General features: G+C 31.6%; 5 protein-coding genes across 11 annotated transcripts in view; 1 reads left to right on the plus strand and 4 right to left on the minus strand.

The window, feature by feature from the left end:
- Window positions 1-194: 194 nt before the first annotated feature.
- Window positions 195-1,720, minus strand: LOC114880024 (protein yippee-like 5). 2 transcript variants are annotated; one of them, XM_029195578.2, is made up of 3 exons: window positions 1,609-1,720; window positions 1,275-1,436; window positions 195-651 (listed from the first exon to the last, which is right to left on the minus strand). In XM_029195578.2, exons 2-3 carry the CDS (start codon window positions 1,433-1,435, stop codon window positions 462-464), a joined length of 351 nt encoding a protein of 116 aa, XP_029051411.1. In that variant the 5' UTR covers window position 1,436; window positions 1,609-1,720; the 3' UTR covers window positions 195-461. The 2 variants fall into 2 exon arrangements, with proteins under 2 accessions (XP_029051411.1, XP_029051410.1); XM_029195577.1 differs by lacking the exon at window positions 1,609-1,720 and having other exon boundaries at window positions 1,275-1,600.
- A 1,432-nt stretch (window positions 1,721-3,152) lies between these two features.
- LOC114880029 lies at window positions 3,153-9,919 on the minus strand. 2 transcript variants are annotated; one of them, XM_029195593.2, is made up of 9 exons: window positions 9,297-9,919; window positions 7,946-8,131; window positions 7,001-7,201; window positions 6,403-6,858; window positions 6,109-6,296; window positions 5,870-5,992; window positions 5,673-5,780; window positions 5,276-5,568; window positions 3,153-4,827 (listed from the first exon to the last, which is right to left on the minus strand). In XM_029195593.2, exons 3-9 carry the CDS (start codon window positions 7,154-7,156, stop codon window positions 4,739-4,741), a joined length of 1,413 nt encoding a protein of 470 aa, XP_029051426.1. In that variant the 5' UTR covers window positions 7,157-7,201; window positions 7,946-8,131; window positions 9,297-9,919; the 3' UTR covers window positions 3,153-4,738. The 2 variants fall into 2 exon arrangements, with proteins under 2 accessions (XP_029051426.1, XP_046142079.1); XM_046286123.1 differs by lacking the exon at window positions 7,946-8,131 and having other exon boundaries at window positions 9,297-9,917.
- A 362-nt stretch (window positions 9,920-10,281) lies between these two features.
- Window positions 10,282-13,803, plus strand: LOC114880028 (protein crooked neck). The gene is made up of 15 exons (XM_046286122.1): window positions 10,282-10,370; window positions 10,444-10,628; window positions 10,697-10,786; window positions 10,894-11,054; window positions 11,170-11,366; window positions 11,432-11,733; window positions 11,806-11,920; window positions 11,995-12,170; window positions 12,253-12,353; window positions 12,418-12,529; window positions 12,598-12,744; window positions 12,824-12,900; window positions 12,980-13,097; window positions 13,187-13,447; window positions 13,532-13,803. Exons 2-15 carry the CDS (start codon window positions 10,593-10,595, stop codon window positions 13,700-13,702), a joined length of 2,064 nt encoding a protein of 687 aa, XP_046142078.1. The 5' UTR covers window positions 10,282-10,370; window positions 10,444-10,592; the 3' UTR covers window positions 13,703-13,803.
- A 291-nt stretch (window positions 13,804-14,094) lies between these two features.
- Window positions 14,095-16,520, minus strand: LOC114880042 (inositol-tetrakisphosphate 1-kinase-like). Its single transcript, XM_029195624.2, is given in 6 exon segments — window positions 14,095-14,519; window positions 14,522-15,073; window positions 15,136-15,272; window positions 15,371-15,512; window positions 15,581-15,679; window positions 15,844-16,520. Coding segments are annotated over 6 exon segments (1,125 nt in total). The 5' UTR covers window positions 16,003-16,520; the 3' UTR covers window positions 14,095-14,483.
- LOC114880035 overlaps window positions 15,941-21,184 on the minus strand; it is a 47,919-nt gene continuing 42,675 nt past the window's right edge. For all 5 annotated transcript variants that reach the window (XM_029195604.2, XM_029195603.2, XM_029195605.2 and 2 more), the window contains 5 exons: window positions 18,305-21,124; window positions 17,067-17,100; window positions 16,749-16,934; window positions 16,527-16,615; window positions 15,941-16,036 (listed from right to left, as the gene is read on the minus strand). In XM_029195604.2, the coding sequence (XP_029051437.2) occupies window positions 16,586-16,615; window positions 16,749-16,934; window positions 17,067-17,100; window positions 18,305-21,124 (3,070 nt within the window). In that variant the 3' untranslated portion in view covers window positions 15,941-16,036; window positions 16,527-16,585. The remainder of the gene's footprint in view (window positions 16,037-16,526; window positions 16,616-16,748; window positions 16,935-17,066; window positions 17,101-18,304; window positions 21,125-21,184) is intronic.

Genomic DNA, 21,184 nt, shown 5'->3' on the forward strand with positions numbered 1-21,184 from the left:
TCTAAAAGAACAAATAAAGAAACGTTTAATTATAATATCGTAAAAGGACTAATTCAAATCCATTAAGATTCCTTAATTTAATTTATACATTTATTTATTACAATTTATTCTACTTATGCGATATTAATTGTTTTTATATGTATAATGAATTTTAATATAAAAATAACATCGCAACATTAAAACTACTAACATAATACGGTCTAAATCTTTATTTCAATTTAGGCTTAATACGATATACATGTTCAAATGAAAAGTTAAATAAAGAAGTGGCAGATCATCAAAGATATATACAATACCACGAGATAAAGTATGTTTAATGTTTACAAAAATAATCAATATTAAATATAAATTGTCGTACGCTCAGTGAATAATTCACAAAATTAACAATGGAGAAATGGAACAATGGATTTATGTTGACTAATATATTCTTATCCTAAGATGTGTTACTTGTAGTGAGGTAATTAAATATTATCGCCCATTCCATCGCTCTCTGTGACTAAAGCACGTTCCAGGATGACACGACCTTCCTTATATCGTTGATTGTCGTCTGTTGCAAATTCATACACCCACCCAAGTTTAGCATCACAGTTTTTGCAGCTGACATCTCGGACCATGTGACGACCCGTCAACATCACTCTATCCTGTACCTCGCTGTATATCATTGTAGATGAATTAAATTATGCATAAATAAAAATTACATAAGATTATTCCATTAGTACAAGTTCTCTGAGATTCTGTACATTCATGAATGGTATCCTGTGTGCTAAATCATGTTGAAAAAAAAAAGAAAAAAAACTAAATGCACATAAAGAGACAAATTATATGCCTGAGAATAATATAAAAATTGACTTCATTCAAATTAATGACAAAATGATAGATATACTTTAGTCCAAAATTGATAAGACATTTTATTTTAAACCAACTTTAATTTCCAGATGTTTCCGATAATGTCAATGTTTGTCTATTTACTTAGATAGAATAAAATCTATCAAAATCTGAGCACTGCTATGTTATATTTTTGTAAAGAATTTTTTAAAAAATCATTAACTTTCTTTCCCTTTTATATGGCACTTTAAATGTTATTTTACTGTAATCTTTTTTTCCCCCGTTCTCTTTGGTGTTTACATAAAAATAATAACAATCCATCTTATACACATAATCGTTTTTGTTTAAAACGGCAATGGTTTTTGAAATGAAACGATACAAAATTGTAAACGTATCATGTATCAATTGATATTAATTTATTTTAAAGAGCAAAGAAAAAACGCGAATACCTGTAATTTAAGTTGACGACTTTGTTAAAGAGAAAAGCACGTCCTGTAGCGCCTGTAAAACGCGTGCTTATCAGCTGACCTCTGTTTGTAAGATTGGTGTCACAAGAAGCACAAGAGAACAAACGAGTACCTCCGATATGTTCTAAGAAAATTACGCCCATCCTGAAATATTATTAACTGCTTTCAAAATGCTTCGATATAGGATATAAACGAGCTGTTAAATTAAGCTTCGATTTGCTCCGATTTCACAAACAAACAAATCATGTAATTTGACGTAGCTGTCACCTACAGCCATAATACTACGCTACGCAACAACAATACATATATTACATACACATAAACGCTCGACAATGATTACAATCTATATAAAGGCTGGACGTCTTTTTTGTATGTATGTACTCGTGCGGTCTTGAATTTGTGCCTCAAGAACGTGTGGCGATCAGCGATGCATGCCCCTGAAGCGCTCTCTCGGAGTAACTAGGTTAAGTTAGGCTAGTTAGTTTTAGTTACTAGGTTAAGATGTAAAATAGTTGGTAAGCCTAGATACTAAAAAAGACGCGCTAAAAAAAAAGCGTCGCCTCAATTTCAAAAAGGTATGTATGTATGTACATACTCGCAAAAGAAAGTAGTCGTGAAATAAATAATCGCTGTGCAATAAAGAGGCATTTGTGTAAAGTGAAACTTGTGTTGCAGTTGAGTTACTATTTCCTTTCACCTCACGAACAAAAGTCCCTACAAACGAACACCATCAGCTCCATCTTAGTATAAAAATGTAAAACACCTTCGCACTGCAACAATCTAACACGTGTTGACGATAACAGTAGATTGCTTTGACCCTTATTTTTGTTACTCATTTTGTGGCGCATTCTACGATTCCGGACGGTGATATTAGGAATTAAATCAGGGCTGAAGGATCGAGGGATCCTTTCGAAAAAAAGGATCAAAGAACAATAAAGAGTTTGATGAATGTATCCCGCTTGTCTAAGCATGTTTGTTCGACAAAATTTATGTTACTACTTTATGTTACCGAAATCGTAGCGTTCAGATTCGGTATCGTTTTCTAAAAACTATCTTCCGACAAATATGTTTAGAGAACGATACCGATTACTAAATCACCCTAGAATCTCGAAAACAGACAATTAACATAACATAACCGAGAACAGAAAACATAATTACTATTATAATCTCAGAAAAGTTTAACAAAATGAGAATTTAAGCAAACTATAATATTTTAAATAAATTATGAGATATAATTCACATATGTGTAAAATCAATAAGAAAAGAATAATTCATTGAAATAAAATAATAAATTAAGAAAGAGAAAGAGGAAATAAAATCACGATTCGATAGTTCAACCACCTTGGTATTAAACCTGTGGATATTTACGCAACGTATATAAATTAAATGATAATATAAACCATATAATTTACTATCCTATTTGTTTAACACTTTATAATTTTATCTTCGAATATTTTACTGTTATGTACATATAAAAAAATTAACAAATTCAAATAGTAATAAATTATTCTGAATTATTTTTGATACTTTTGTTATCTACCTAAGCATCTTATAAAACTTTGAAATTACGTCAAAATATTATATCTTTATTATTCATATAAACGGTATACAATATGTTACAAGTATAGATATAATATAGATATATATATATATATATACATATTCGTGTAAATTATATTTTTTAAAGCTAGGTACATAGATGTTTGTGCAGTACAATTCGAAACACTTTCCCTTGACTTTTTCTTTTATAAATCCAAATATTCGGACGTTGGCCATAAAAGCCTGATTTATCAATCATGTACCGTAACCACAGTTAGACAATGTGGAAGGTATAAATGTAAACGCCAAAAACAGTTCGAATTACGAAATGAATCGAAAATATATTATTGGTCATTGTTTAATATCTATGTTCATATCATCTCTTCAAGGCACATTTGAAATATAATCATCAGTATACTCATTTCCATATTACAGAGGAGTTTACTAACATTAATTGTTCCTATCATTTCACTAACAGTGTCTGGAGTTAGACTTCGACGAAATTAACAAAGTGAGAAAGAAAAAGAAAGAAAAAAAAAATCAATAGAAAAATATAAAACATTAAAAACTCCTTCAGCCAAAATCACAGACAAGTCCCTTACTTTCTCATCAAACAGAGCACAGAATCGCATTTTTCATGGTCTTAACGCTAAAATAATAATTAATTGATATAAATATTATAAATATACATTCATATATATATATACGTAGTCTTATCAAATTACATACATACACGTATACATACGCTTCTTTATACCAGAATCATTCGCTGCTAACAATAAAATTTACATTTTTTCCATTTTGCATACGTGACGTGCTGTTACGTATATTTACATGTACGCACGTATAACATATAAACAGTGGTCTTTCATTGCGTATGTATATATATATATATATTTATACATGTATATTTTGATTATATCCTTTTTTGATATTCAGATCATGAAGGATATCTTTCATAATACTGCACCTATTTCTATGTACATAAAATGTTTACAGAACATAATGAAATATAGATAAAACGTATGCCGATGATAATAACAAAAATAGTAACAAGTGACTTTGCAATTATTACGTGTTATCGTTACTACACATAAGATATGATAAAAATGCCCTGCTCATCGGCTTTTGTTAAAATTCATGGCTTTGTTATCATTATTCTTGATCGCGTTTGTAACACATTTTACATTAGAAAAATTAGTTTGCAAGATGAAAATTTCTTGCTTTCACATTCTCTATCGCTCTCTTATTGCATGCACCTTTTCTTTCCTTCATTGAATATTTATCTAGTCAGGTCCTATTATGACTATAATACGTCCTTTCTTTGTCGGAAGTTGCACAAATTTCCCAACGAATATTATTGTTATCCATAATATACGGGCATTTTTCTTTTCAGTTTGATAAAATGACTATCATTTGCACTGCAGGCATATAGTAACAAATATAAAATGCTCAACGCAGTATTTCAATAATTACACGTAACATAAATTAGAAATTCGAATATTCATTTCATTTTCAATAATGTAATAATAACAAGAATAATTGTTAACAAGCTATTAAAAAAACTATCTTCCACTAATCACAATTGTAGGACATTTATGCAACATAAAAGAAATATCTTTACAATGTTGAGTGACAAAATAATTATAGCAATTACTGTATTAATGTTCATATTAACAGCGATTAACGACGAAGATATTAACAATAATAACATAGTACGTTTTTCATTAATTTGAAACGTTATTTTTCTTTCTTTTTTCTTTTTTTTTTTCTTCTAACAGTAAAGCAATTACTTTAATAATTCGGCTAATAAGAAATTGCATTAAGAAATAAATGAATAAGGATTTTGGTTTACTCAGTAGAAATTTATGCCGCGAACGACTGCTAAATATCGAAAAATATATCTCTTATACATTATTTTTGGTAAGTTTTGTTCTGTTGGCGGCAACTGCTGCGAGACAAGCCAGTGCTTCTAAGTCCGGCGATGCACACCACGCTATTAATATTATAGAAATAATTACGTTTGTTTAGAGGTATATATTAAAAATTACAATACACAAAACAAAATATAAATACAATGTACTGATTTAATGATCGTCAAATTACTACTTAATTACTAAAAATGTTACATTTCAAATACGACGTGAACAACAATTCATAGAGAGGAACGTAAATTTACGTTTATAGCGATATATGATTTCGTTTTATAATACAAAGAGAGAAAGAGAGAAAACGTTTTTTAAAAATATTTTAGCAAAATATAAAAAAAAATGCAAGTAAAAATGAACTATAATTTGTATTGCTCTTCAACTTAAATTACGTTCCAGTTTGTAGAATTTGCTAAAAAAATTCTTACATTGTTTATATATGACGTACTAACAAATAAAATACCTATATAAAAAAAAAAAAACTTGGATGGAATCATTTTAATTTTCTATACTTACGTTTGTTAGATTCTCCACCTGCAGCTTGTTTCGATTCACTCATAGCCGCAGCATTACGCGTGATACTTTGTTTCCGTGCTTTCCGTTTCTGACTTCCTACGAGAAGTGCTTTTTCAGAATCTTCAGAATTCGCTTGTCCATTCTTAGCGTAACTATTCTGATATCTTTTATTTACAGCTGATGTTATCTTTTGGGCAAGTTTTTTCTTTTTTCGTTGTTGTTTCTTCTTTTCCTGAAATTCTTCTAAACTTAAAGATGGTAATGCTTCAATTTTCTTTTCTAAATTAAAATCCCTATACAAGAAAATAATACATAAAAATAATATATACATATATATATATTTTCATGAAAAATTACTTAACATAAATGTTACGAAGAAATATAAAATGAAACATACTCAGCTCGAAATCTTTTTCGTGCAGTCCATGGTCCATAATCTAATTCCTCCTCTGCACCTTCTGTTTCCGTTTCTTCAGGCTTTGAAGCTTCTATGTTCCCCTCAGCACTTTATAGAATTTACAATATACTTCTATTACATCCACAATACCGCAAAAAATATCAAATATTTTAATTTTATATAAAATATAAAGTTACCTTTCTACAAGATGTTCTAATTCGCTACGGATACTGTTTCCACCTTCGCTACTCAAAGAATCTGTTTTTTCACTGACATTCGATGAAATCGAATTTCTTCTTTCATTCGTTTGTCCATCAGCACTGATATGAAATTATTTGTAAATATGTATACATCATTTAATCGCTTAATGATAAATAAATTCATATTTTTTTTACATCGAGTTGAGGAGTTTCGTTAAATGTTTGTTACTATTTACCTACGATTTCCGGTTTGTCTTCTTCGCTTAGATTGTTGTCCCGAAGCGCCGATATTTTTCATTTGTTCGGCAAGGAACTTTTGATAACGTAAACCCTTACACGTTCGTTCACTTCTACAATTACTCTCCTCCGAAGGTATATTTGTAGATAAAAAATTATTTACTTCCATTTTCTCCTCTTCTGCATTCTAAAATATGTTATTATTAACAGTATTAGTAAGGCATCGATTCAAAGAATTTTAATAATGATTAAAGATTAAAAGATTTAAGTGGGTTAGAAAATCAGTTTCTTACATATTGATGATCGTTATTATTTGATTCGAGTTTTTTCCTTTTCTTTGCATCAAATAGATCGGCTTTACACTCTCTTTTATGATCAGGTGAGGAAACTGTATCCGAAAAATTTTTCTTAGGGGTTTTTGGAACTTGGTTATCATTTTCGATCACAGAACCGTCAACAGTCGTTTGCTCGTCTGTCACTTGTGTTTTTTGAGGTGTAAACAGAGAACTGAGGCCACCAATTTGGGATTCATCGGCTAATTTACCAGGCTGAATTGATTGTCCATCTCGCTTATCAAGTTCTGAATAATCGGAAGACTTGTTTTCAGATTCATCGTTTTCTATAGATTGTTCGCTAGAACTTGTCTCTGCTTTCTTGTTTGTAGGCCTAGTATTCAAGGTACGTAAAGGAGGTGCTGGTAATTTATACCATTTAAAATCAGGATTCGCATTTAAGAATGCATCTTTGTACTGAAAGATAATTAAAATATAATTATATTCTTAAATTAAACACATACCAACCCATTTATGATTCGCAATGTACCGCATTAAAAGTCTATTAACTTGTATTATTAGTGTAATATTTAAATTTCTTACTATGTAAACAATTTACCTCCTGTGCAAGATTTTTATATGAACGCTTTTGGTCTGGATGAAGGGTGGCCCACCATTCGCCAAGAACCCTTGTGACGGCACGATTTTCCAAATGTGGGAAACCAGATCGCACTGAACCACGGTGTCGTTTACAAAAAATTAAAAATGCATTCATCGGCCTTCTTGCATGGTGGGCTGGTTCTTTTAACTCGCGTGGTTCCTGAATATTAATAAAAATTTCTATGATTACAAATATGAAACTTATTAAAATCTCAACAAAATAGAAAATAGAAACCTTTTCTTGTTTTTATCTCTAAAAACAAAAATAAGCGAAAGATACTTAATATTTATAATTAAAAATTATATTCATTAGCTATTACAAAAATTGCAAGGCATTAAATATTAATTGTAAGAAGAACAGGGGGAAAACGAGAAAAAGAAGTTACTAAGTAAACATATTTTTAACATCTTTAAATCACAACAATATCACTAGCTGCGCTATAGCACTTTCGAAGCCATAAAATCACATACTCTGACAGTTTCTAAGGTCATATATACTTGTCTGCGTGTAATAGTAACTATTAAAACCTATTACTTCTATCGACTACAATTTAAAAAATATATTTGAATGTACATCTTATAAAATAGTTTTAAAACAATAATATCTACATACAAATTTCATTTCTTTAAACATAGATATATTGGAAGACATTCAGATACTTTATCGTTATATGAGAAATATATTAGTTTTATAAAAACAATGAGTAGTCGTTTCTTGAATAAATCTCTATTAATTATTATGATGAGCATACGTTTAAAGAAATACCTTTGTTTTTTTTTATGTTTTCAATAGTGCTGTATTCACCTTTATAGTTAATGAAATATAGAAATAATTATAAAATGTAAAAAGGTGGATCGATACGCAATCATGACAGAAATCGTGCACATAGGATTCGATACGTACCTGTTCATAAGCGGAAATAAAAGAAAAATTATACTATAATAATTTCGGCCGGAAAGAATCTTTCCTTATCTTTTCAATATTTTTTATCTTTCCAATAAGTAAATTTTATTGAGAAATACAGTATGCGGATGTATTAATTTATATTTCGTGCAATGTTATGAAATCAAATGTAAATTGCAGCATCATCTATAAAATCAAACAAGAAAAAAAAAAGAACAGAAAAAAATGCTATTTAATTGCCACATGACTTCCACAAAGAAACGACTTTTCCAAGAGAAAAATAAAAACATATATATCGTTCCATAATAAATTCGAGAAAAATCGCGTCTATTTATGGTACGTACTACCAGAAGAACGATCTACAAAATGCTTGGATTGGTAGAATTCAATGCCAAAAGAATGAGACATTTGCTACATTCCCGAAATATCTCTTAATCACATTGACAACAATAAATATATACCAATGAAAATTGGTAATAGTGGTGGTAGTTGATTTTGCTGAAGAAAAAAAAAAGGAAAAGAAAACAGATATCCACCGTCATATACTTATAACAGGCATATGTTAATTTTCATATTCTGTCTAATTATTTCGAACGCGCAAAGTCCAGAATATTTTCAGTCAACGTAGCGGTTTTATATTAATTTTTATATTCGTCTTAAGGGCGAATGATTAATGAAAGAAAATTAAGAAGAAAATAATGAAGGTGCTATTATTAAAATTGTTAGACCATGTCGCTTGTCATACGTCGTAACTTTCGTTAATGCTATTATACGTTGATTGCCTCGATCGCACTAGGTATCCACTGATAAATTCCTAAAAGCTTTTCATGTTGTAAGAGAAACAATATTTCAATAGATATCGTACGAATCGAACGTCAAGAAAAAAAATGAAAGGATCGTATATATTTTTGTAAAATTTCATGACACCTTTCCGATCATCTGCTGACAGCTGCTTGTGCAAATGTAAATACTGCATACAGGGCTCTATACGTTTTTCTATGCATCGATGATCTGGCAAATATTTGAATGAAGTAGAAGGTATCTTTGAAATAATCCTGTCCACGTAAAACGAAAGTACAATCTTGCACGATATATTCTCAAGTCTCTCTTACTGTCAAATATTTATCAACATTCAACTAAAATCAAGACGTTGTACCATTTGGTATGACTAGTCTGAAGATACGTATAAATTCTGTCTTTTGACTAAAAATTATCGGGAAAAACTTATGCGTTCGATCGTTTCAAATGAAAAATTGTTATCTTGATAATATCATGCGTTTATCGTTTGGCAGAACGTATTAAAAAGCCATTAGCCAATTGAGAAAAATACACTGTATTTCTCCCTACTCACCTTACGTTGTTGCTCGTTGGCAGCCATTTCTGATTTCACTTGACAATTCACTCAGCGGCGCATAATAAAGATAAAGCTTCGGCACTGACTGCCCTCTCTTTTCCACTGTGTCGTGTTTTCTTTCTCTGCCTCTTTTCTGTCCACGAATTAACCTCTCCTTCTTACATACTATTTCTATCTTTCTCTTCCCTCGACACGTTCATCTTCAATTTGTTTCTGTTTTTAACGTATAGTCACCACGTGAAAGAAAATTCTCGTACATATAATGTTGCCTATCTTCTTTTTCTTATCGTATTTTATCAGATGTTTAATTTTAAATGCACCTCGAATTATCTTTTTCTTATGTCACACGAATACTGCTATTTCAGCAATTTCACTTTGCAACTAAACATTTGTCATGTAAACGTCACGAATGTATTAAAACGTCACCATCAAAGCCAGTCACGCGCCTCTATCCTTTCTGTCAGAATTAACTTCAATTAATCGATAAACATTCTGTTATAACGATCTATTATTAATTGTTAATCTATTCGATGAATACTGAACCTTTCTTTCACTTTATATAAATCTGTTCGCGTGTGGAAAGAGAACAACACGTTAATGTGTTACACTTTTTCAGCATCGTGCGCAGTATGTTCAAAAAAGTAAGAAGTTCGCGCGGATAAAGAATTTCGCAGCATGAGCAATCGAATTACATGAAAAAAACTAGAAAGAATATAACAGGTTGTATAATCTAAATCTTTCATAATTTAGCGAACAAATTAAGATTAGACTATTTTAATTTGGCATGTAATTAAAGTTAGATGCTGAAATTATAAATCAAACTTTACTTTAAATAGCAATGACAAAACTGTACATATGTGTGAGAAGCTAGTTACTAATAAATGCAACATAAAATCACCACCGAAATTGCTGTGAAATATATGTATTGCATACATACTTATATACATACACACATACATATATATTAATTATTCATAGCAAATAAGTTGGTTATGTTATAACCTTTCTTCTATTTCATGTGTTTACTATGTATACAAATTTATTCTAACGGATAACAAATATTTACATACGGTGTAAAATAATGCTACTCAATAATCCTATGACTTTTTATTTTTAGATAATCATTGAAAATATTTATTTACAGAAATGTTCAAATTGTAAGAGGATACATGAACTCTTTTATATTTGTTTAATAATTATACAAAAAGTATTGGAAACATAATTCATTTGAATTATTTATTTTATTATCACGTTGTATTGTGCATTTGAGAAGTTAACATCCACTCATTCACCATGGAAAAATCACAGAAAATGCCAAAAGTTGCAAAGGTAAATTTATACATTTTATACTTGTGGAAGATAAATTAATTGTTTGTAACCTGTAATTTCCTTTGCAGGTCAAGAATAAAGCTCCCGCAGAAATACAAATAACAGCAGAACAGCTTTTGCGGGAAGCTAAAGAAAGAGATTTGGAAATTTTACCACCAGTATGTATTACATCTATGCATTTTTGCGTTAATATTAATTACAAAGTTATTTGAAATCTTTAATGGAAAAATTTAATGTAATACATATATGTATTAATATTTTTTAGCCTCCAAAACAAAAAATCTCTGATCCACATGAGCTGGCTGATTATCAACACAGAAAGCGTAAAGCTTTTGAAGATAATATTCGTAAAAATCGTATGGTCATTTCAAATTGGATTAAATATGCTCAGTGGGAAGAAAGTCAGAAACAAATACAGAGAGCACGGTACGATTTCTGTAATTACTTTTATCATTATGTTTGCAGTTATATGAAATACAGAGTAAAAAGAAGCCATGCCTTCTTTCATATGTTTAAGATATAAAGAATTCATGATTTCTAGGTCCATATACGAACGTGCATTAGATGTTGATCATAGAAATATTACATTATGGCTTAAATATACTGAAATGGAAATGCGTAACCGTCAAGTAAATCATGCCAGAAATTTATGGGATCGAGCTGTTACTATATTACCTAGAGCAAATCAGTTCTGGTACAAATATACTTATATGGAGGAAATGTTGGAAAACATTGCTGGTAATATTTTTGTTTTCGTTTTAATTGAAAATATTATAATAAAAGCCTATCGATGATTTATCTAGGGGCCCGTCAGGTTTTTGAAAGATGGATGGAATGGGAACCGGATGAACAAGCTTGGCAGACCTATATTAAATTTGAATTAAGATATAAAGAAATACAAAGAGCAAGACAAATTTATGAACGATTTGTGATAGTTCATCCTGACGTTAAACATTGGATTAAGTATGCACGGTTCGAAGAATCCCATGGTTTTATAAATGGAGCTCGTAACGTTTATGAACGCGCTATTAATTTTTACGGTGACGAACACTTGGATGAAAAATTATTTATTGCATTTGCAAAGTTTGAAGAAGGACAAAGAGAAGTAAATATATATATAATACATTATGTCTGGTTTTTTATACGAGATTTGTTTTCTTTTTTTTCTTTTACGCAGCATGATCGAGCCAGAGTAATTTACAAATATGCATTAGATCATATCCCAAAAGAGAAAACACAAGAAATTTATAAAGCATATACCATACATGAGAAAAAATACGGAGATCGTTCAGGTATTAGATATTAGTAAAAAATGAACAGTTGGTAATTAGTTATACACGTAATATCATTACGTTATTATTTATAGGTATCGAAGATGTAATTGTGAGCAAAAGAAAATATCAATACGAACAAGAAGTGAAAGAAAATCCTTCTAATTATGACGCTTGGTTTGACTATTTAAGATTGGTAGAATCAGAAGGAAATGTAGATATAATTAGAGAAACTTACGAACGCGCAATAGCTAATGTACCACCAACTAAAGTGAGATACGAATCTACGTATAATATGTCTTGTACATTCGATGTATAACTGTAGCTAATATAAATATATCACATGTTCACAGGAGAAACAATTTTGGAGGAGATATATTTATCTTTGGATAAATTATGCCCTTTTCGAAGAACTTGATACCCAAGATATAGAACGTTGTCGACAAGTTTACAGGTAATTAATATATTTTTATTTTATTATATTAGAACGATCTAAATGATATTTATAATTTTTGCAGGGCATGCTTAGAACTGATCCCGCACAAACATTTTACTTTCTCGAAGATTTGGTTACTCTATGCGTATTTTGAAATAAGGCAAAAGAATTTAACAGCGGCTAGAAAAACATTGGTACGTATTCAGAATTGCAATTACAATTACAGTTTTGAAATAAATAATTTTAATTTGCGTTATTGTAGGGAATGGCATTAGGTATTTGTCCTCGAGATAAATTATACCGTGGATATATCGATTTAGAAATACAGTTAAGAGAATTTGATAGATGTAGAATCTTGTATGAAAAATTTCTTGAATTTGGTCCAGAAAATTGTACTACATGGATGAAAGTGCGTAACTAAAAGATCTTTTTAATAATTATATGTAATTGAATAATTACAAATTGCTTATTAAATTTGTTCTGATCAGTTTGCAGAATTAGAAACACTTTTAGGCGATGTAGAACGTGCACGAGCTATTTACGAATTAGCTATATCTCAACCAAGGTATGATAGTTGTCTATGAATAATGTATATTCATATTTCATCTCATAGTTCTATGTAACATTATTACTTAAATGTGTAGATTAGACATGCCCGAACTTTTATGGAAATCATATATTGATTTTGAAATATCGCAAGACGAAACCGAAAATGCGAGACAGTTATTTGAGAGATTATTAGAACGTACGCTTCATGTTAAAGTAAGTTAAAAGTAGTTAAGTAGTTAATTTTAAACTGTTTGCTTTTCTTTTCTTTTTTTTCAACTACAGCAAGAATATAAAATTTTTAGGTTTGGATTGCGTATGCCAAATTTGAATTGGCAAATACAGCATCAGAGGATGGCGTTGACAATGTTGTTTTAGCAAGAAGAATCTTTGAACGCGGCAATGATGCGCTTAGATCAAGCGGTGACAAAGAAAGCAGAGCATTGCTTCTAGAGGCATGGAGAGACTTTGAAAATGAAAAAGGAGATGACGAAACTCGAGCTAAAATTATTGAGAAAATGCCTCGAAGAATTAAACGCAGGAGACGTATTGTAGGAGAAGACGGGGTAAATGAAATTCTTAATTCATCTATGTATTTTTTTTAAACATAAACTTTTCGTTTTGTCCATACTTACAATTTGTAATTTTAGAGCGACGATGGTTGGGAAGAAGTGTTTGATTTCGTTTTCCCAGAAGATGAATCTCAAAGGCCAAATCTGAAATTTTTGGCATCCGCTAAGGCTTGGATGAAACAGAAAGAAATGAGTGGCAAAAATGAAATTAATCAAAACAATACTTCTCACTCGGAATCGAATAGTTGAAAGATTACTTTTTAATTGTAAGAACGACTGAATGTATGTGTTCTTGTAAATAAATTAGTATTTGACTTTTACACGAATTAAATAAATTTATTTTAAAATAATTGAAAGTTGTGAATGTTATTTTATTTTCGATCTTTGGTTAGACAAAACCGTGTGCAACTAAAAAATACGATTAAAGTTTATTATAACATAAGGCTTATTAAAGTAGGAAATTATACTATAATTAATAACTTTTTTATTGCGTATTTAAATATGTTTATATTAATTTTGATGTACATTTTTATACTTGACAAGAAAAATGTAAATTTATAAACATACATTACATACATTAATCGCAGAAGTGTTTTGTTCAACCACTGCAAATACAGTATACAAGTAAAAAGTAGAAAATATTCTTTGGCAGTCATGCGTTTCGTACCACAGTGGGCTAATTTATTATTTAAAAAAACAAAAAAAAAATAAAAAAAATATTCAGTGCAGATAGTACAAAAAACAAAAGAAAGACGGTTCTATTTATTACAGGTATGTAAGTAGAAAAAAATGAACTGAAAATATAAAAGAGAAATGAATACATCTAATTGTAGAACGCAGATCTGCTACAACAATTTAAGGTGGTTTTAGAAGTAAATATAAACGACGTCATTATAAAAAAAGTCTATCGTTTCTTCCTTTCCTTTTTTCTTCTTTTTTAAATTATTCCCTTTTGTACTTGTTACAATATAATTAACTGGAATATCAGTTTGATATAGAATTCATCCGTTTACTTTGTTTGTTATTCATATTAGTTATTTGTCTTTGCAGAATATTTCTTTTTCTCTCATCACTTTCGAAACCAGAATCTAGATCATCGTTCAAACATTTTTTTAGCGTATAACTTTTCGTATTTTCTTCCGATTCTGTTTGTTTGACCAACAATTTTTTGATACAGCTTATTAACTGTTCAAAAAAATTAGGATAGCTATCATAACCGGGGAACACATTAACATCAATTATTGCATATTTTCCAGTATGATTTTCAATAACAACATCGACACCAACCAAAAGAAGTCCAAACAGTTCTGTTACTTTCTTGACAATCTTGTCCAATGTTTCGTATTTTGGTTTTACCGTTAATGGAATGTCTTCTTCCGCCAGAATGGACCATTTAGATCTAGAACCACTCTTTGATATATCGTGAGAGTTAAAAAATATTGTGTTTAATGCGGAACAGTCTTGTTGGTAAAAATTTTTAAAACTGGGTCTTTCAACTACATGAAAATGTTCACCAACTATATATATTTTGTAAACAATCGCATTATGGTTGATAAACTCTTGAGCCACGCAAGGTGGCTGACAATCGTTCAAACCCTGTTCATTGAAAATCACCATCATCTGAAAAGGCATATTAACTGTAGAGCTCCGAAGAGACTGATTTTCTAGGTGGAACAACATACCTTATGAGCATCGCTGGAACCCTGAGCAATAAGCGGTTTGCAAAGAAATGGAAACTTAATATCTGCCATTTTCAACAGCGATATATTTTCAACGTTACTTTTACTTTTAATTTCTACAAACCTTGGAGTAAATACATCTAAACGACGAAAGAAATGATTAGAATTAGGCATTAGTTATACTTGTTTTTCTAGTAATTGATAGAATTGTATAAAATATTATGAATTTTTGCTGTACCATTAAACTGTACATGTTCTTGCAGGATTTCATACGATTTATAACGGTTTATTAAAATTTTAACATTGTCCAATGGGTCGATAAGTACTATTTTAGGATGCTGACAGAAATATCGCTGAATTTTTGAAATAATTGCTTTGGCCTAAAATTTGGCAAATTAATTGTTACAACAACTCTAATTATAAGAAAATATAAAGGATTTCATCGTACATTTTGATCACCATTTTCAGCATTGGCTAGTTTGTCGGTCAGCTTGTATATAAAAACATGAAATGGTCCCTGAGGTTCAAGATCGGAGTTTATGTCAATCTGAAATGAATTAGTTTGGTGAAATATAAAAACAGTTGGTAGATTAGATAAAAACTGCATACGCATATAACCTTGTTAATATTGATATTCATATTGATAAACATAAAATTGGTATACGATATAATTATCTAATAACAATTGAATAAAATGTTTAAGCTATTTACCATTTTTAATAAGAACCCTTCGGATTCACAAACACTATAAAAATCGTTCCAATTAAATTTTTGTCGCTTTTTTTCAGATATAGAATAACCAATTATATACTTGTCGCACATCTTTTTTCCGTTTATTGTTTTTTTACAATAAAAATAATGTTTATCCATTAAAACGTTTACAATACATTATTTGAATAATCTCCTTAAAGTAAAATACACTTTATTAGCACGATATTTGTGAGATTCTTGTGTCAACTAATTTCATATTTTTACCAAAATCTAAGGTTATGCTTGTATCGTTTAAAAAAAAAAGCACTTTTCACACTATCATTGCGTTTATTTTATTTTTATATGGTATTTCACGGTTAAATCATAAAACATTTCCACTTTTCTGAAGTAAAAATTAATGCGCACATACGAGTTTCATTTTTTTTTGTTTTTGTTTGCATGTGCAATAACTGATTACAGGTTACCGATATTTAACAAAGACGAGTTCTCACTATATATAACTTTATTATTTATGCCTCTTTCAAATGATACTTGACGATATATTTAGATAAATAATGATACCAGTAACGTGTACATATATTTACAATGTTTCAATATCGTTGTTATTTATTTGAACGCAGGAATAAATATTACAAAATAAAAATATCAGCATCGTTGCATGTTGATTGAAAATATTTACCTACCATTTGCCATAGAATTCACATCGATTACTTGTTACGCGTTTTCAATCAAATCAGCAACTTTATATTTCTCCCATGCTTTGTACCAATGCCTAAAATAAAGAAACAAAATGGAATGATAGTGTAACCGCGTGACAAGATAGCGTCGTCGATATTTTGTTGATACTCTGTTCAATACGATTGCTAATTTAACATGCAAATAAGTAAAGTAACACGCGTGTTCACCTTCGAAGATTCATTCCACGAAGAGAGCATTTGTTCCGTAAGAAAAATCGTGATATCATCGTCGGTAGAATTTTCTTCGTCTGATCGATTTTTCGTCAACATCCTGACTTCTCCAATGGAATAGGAAGCGGAACTTGGCATATGTATCTCTCCTTCGGAATGAGAACCAGTCGACGATGTTTCAACCTGAAATAATAAAAAGTATCGTTAATGCAAATAAATTTCCCACATTATCTCGATAAGATTATTATACTAGTGTAACGTGTAATAACAATAATAATGTAATTTGATTGTTAAACGATGAAGATGATTCCTTACTTTAGATTCAATTGCAGATTCACTACTGGACAATCTGAAAAAAAAAAATATAAAGAATATACATATTAATATGTATACGTAAATTTAGCATTTGTAAATACACAACATAGAAAGTTGCGGTTACAACCTGTAACTCCCGAAAACGGGGGTGATTCTGAACAACATTTTCCTTTACCAAAATGTCGTTTGAAGCTTCGTTTTTGAGTTATTAACGAAAAAGACTGGCCAATCAGAGCGCGCGTAGAACCACGAAAGCGTTGACTTTCAGCCGCGCTGGAGGTTAAACTTTACTTTACCGGACCCAAAATTTTGGACCTTTTTCTTTTTTTAATCTATAGTTTTTGATGCGGAGAATCTAGAAATGCAAGTCTTAACGTTAGGAATCCAATGGTTAAAAAGTTACGAGCATGTAAAGTTTGACACTTTTAGTGCATTTGCTACGTTACTGTGACGCCATATTGGCTTCTGGTCCAATGAACGGTGTCGCTAGCTGCGGGCAGACGCATGTGGGTGCCGACCACTTTAGCGGGTTTAGTCAAACCGTTTTGATACTGTCCGAGTTAGTTAGATTAATATTTAGGTTAAACTTTACTTTAGGGGACACCAAATTTTGTTGGGTATGGGTTCCATCGCTAGCTGTATTTAAATTACTCATAAAATTGATGCAGTAGAAGCAATAAGCAAATGCATGGGCTGTACCCTCTCTCTTTAAGATAAATATAAACCTAACTAACTCGGACAGTATCAAATTTACGATTTCACTAAACCCGCTAAAGTGGTCAGCACCTGCTACCTGCAGTTAGCGACACCGTTCATTGGACAAGAAGCCAATATGGCGTCACAGTAACGTATGCGCTAAAAATATCAAACTTTACACGCTTATAACTTTTTAATCATTGGATTCCTAAAGTTAAGACTTGTATTTCTAGATTCTCCGCATAAAAAATTATAGATTAAAAAAAAAAATGTCGACAATCGTCTTGGAATTATTCGTTATTCATGAATAATGAATGCGTTTGTGCCATTGCGTTTGTTCACGATTACGACCGAGCGCGGCCGAAAGCCAACGCTCTTTTGCTAAAGACGCGCTCTGATTGGCCAGTGTTTTTCCGTTAATAACTCAAAAACGAAGCTTCAAACGATATTTTGGTAAAGGAAAATGTTCAGAATCACCCCTCATTTCTGGGAGTTACAGGAGTTACGGGACACCCTGTATAATATAAACAGCTGCTACATACCTAAAATTTTGATTTAGCAGATTCGAATAATTTGTGTTAAACGTGGAAGAGATAAATCTTTGATCCGTATCTTGGTAGAGTTCAGATAAAATTTTATCTTTTTCAAACGCCCCGCAAAGAAAAGACGAATTATTCCTGTTTATTTCTTCATTAGCAACCTCGTTATTTATTTCTGAAATTTGTTTCATTTCATTTACAATTTTTCCTGACGATTGTACGACGTCCGAAGACGTTCCCAAAAGGTTTTTCGAACTTTGAAGAGACGCGCAATCGTGTAAAGAATCAGACGACGAAATCTGCTCTTTTCTTAGATTTTCAACCGAATTGGGATTTACAGAATGTTGTTGCGGTAATTCGGGAATTGTATCACCTAAAAACGATGCGTTTTCATTCGTATTTCTGGTGGAATCTTTCGAAAGAGCTTCGCATAAATTTTCTTCATCAAAAAGATTTTCCATCGGTGCATCAGTCTTTTCAATTTCTTTCGTATCGTTCGATAGAATTTCGCAATGTTTTTCTATGCCAGAAGTCTCTTTTTCTAAGGACTTTGAATGAATTTCATTCGTTTGTTCGACGACGATTGGCATCGTTACGTTTTCCGTTAGACGGAGATTTTCTTCCTTTTCGAAAATTGGAACATTCATAAAAGCTGCATCGTTCGGTAAGGGATTTGGAACAATGATCGGTTGAAAATTCGAAATGTTATTTCGTAAATTCTCTAATAAACCTTTCGCTAACAGTGGTACTATTTCGTCGAGGTTGAAAACGTTTTTAACTTTTTCTTCGATAAACCGAGTCTCTTCTCGAACAACTCGGACGATCGAGCGTTCCATGTTCTCGGTGTCCGGTAGAATTTCTTTTAAACTATTCGAACATGTAACATTATACAACGTAGCGCAATCAGAACGATTCTTCCCTACTATTTCTTTCACTTCTTCGATTTCTTCGGTTCGAAAATTTTCAACCTGTTTCGATGCTTGAAATATCGTTTCCTTGTTAACAAGATTTCCCAAATTTCTGCTCGAAGAAGAACAAGTATCGAAACTTGAACCATCGTTATTTTCAACTTGAAACGAAGGTAATATTTCGGTTGGAAATTTTTTAAAAGAACAACCTTCTTCCAGATCGTTAACTCTCATTATTTTCCCGCCATCTTTGCTCGACTCTGTGCTTTCTTCGTTTCGACCAGACTCGTTCAATGTTTCTGTTGGAGAAAGGATAAACGATTTTCTCGAATTATTATATCCTATCCTTACATCTTTATTAATATTTTTCTTGACGGAGGATTTTCTTGATCGGTATTTAGAAACGATCGGTTGTTCCTTTTTTCGCGACTGACGAAGGAGGTTAGTTTTCGATGTACCAGTTTTACTTTTACTGTTCGGAAATTCGTTTTTCAATTCAGCTCGAGAGAGAAATTTGTCGATCGTTTTCGTGGATAGAACAACATTGTCGATTATTTGATCATAGGCGGTTAAAAGATTATCAAATTGATCTATAGATGGTTCGTAGAAAGGAGAGACAATTAGATCCGAATGTTCGGAAGAATCTTGTCTGGTAAAATGATTGTTTTTTCTTTGTTCAGCGCAGTATTTGCTCAGAAGGTCGGAGAAATGTTGATCGATGCGTTTGTAACGTTCGTCCTTTTTAGATTTCTGTTTTCCACAAATTTCCTCGTGTCTTCTTTTATTCGTCAAACGTCTCGTTTCGATCTCGTTCACGGATAATGGAGTACAGTGAGTTGCGTTGATTCTGTCGCGGCGCGTGACACTAACACATGCACGCGCCGGCAGCTGATTGGCTGCGGTCCCTCCTTCGCGTATCCCTAGCCAATCGGCTCTCCGACGTGAACATGGGTTAGAGTCACCCGCCGCGACAGAGTTAACGCAACGCACTGTACACTGGTCATTCGTTTCCTTTATCGAAACTGAAGAATAATCGAACGATTTGAATTCCACTTTAATTGATTTTTCTTTTTCCTGATTTTCGATAGAATTTTCTACGGGGGGTTGATCGGGTCGACCGAGAGAGGGAGGGTTGTTTGATAAATTATTCGTATCTAAAAATGTATCCTGGATAAATAGTGATTTTTCGTTTTCGGCGTTAACACTGTTATTCTCTAAATTTTTCTCGCTTTCTACCATCGAACTGGATCCTTGGATATTTACTTTTTTCGAAACACAAGTGGAAGCGGAAGAGTTTTTATTTTCAATTTCATTGAACTCCTTCGCTTTGGTCTCGTAATTCGTTTGATTCTCGTTTGGTATCTTAACGAGCTTCTCTTTACGAACGGAAGATGGCTGTTTGGGGGAAAAATCATGATTAATTTCGTAGGTTCGAACGTTCGCGGTTTCTTGGGCAAACGAAGCGTCCGGTGATATGTGAATACTGAGTAAATTTCGAGCTATTAAATCCGCTTTGATGTTTATCGACGGTCCAATTTGAACGGAACACGTGTCGATTTTCGTATTTTTCATTAATTCACGCCGATCAAGATCGAGATTAAGATTAAAATTAACAGGTTCAGCAGTTTCATTGCAATTTTTCGTTTGTTCGTTGTTCACGACTGCTACTGAAAATCCGACCTTCTCAGCTTGTAATTTTCTTTGCTGCATAAATTCTCGATATCTTTCCTCGGAACTCTGATATTTCGGGTTAGAGAAATCGATACCTTTTCCTTTCATTTTCTTCTCAACAAATTCTTCGCTTTTCAATTTTCTATCGATCCAGCCGTTTGCTTCTTGAAATTTATATGCCACGCGTTCACGGATGTACAGCAATTGATCGTTTTCATCGTCTAAAGGTGTTTCATCCGGCCATCTGGAAGAAAAGTTGGGTTCCATTGTTATCCGAGGAAATCTCGAAATATTATTAGTCTTG

Source organism: Osmia bicornis, chromosome 6 (genome assembly GCF_907164935.1).
Source record: "Osmia bicornis bicornis chromosome 6, iOsmBic2.1, whole genome shotgun sequence".
Classification (NCBI taxonomy): domain Eukaryota; kingdom Metazoa; phylum Arthropoda; class Insecta; order Hymenoptera; family Megachilidae; genus Osmia; species Osmia bicornis.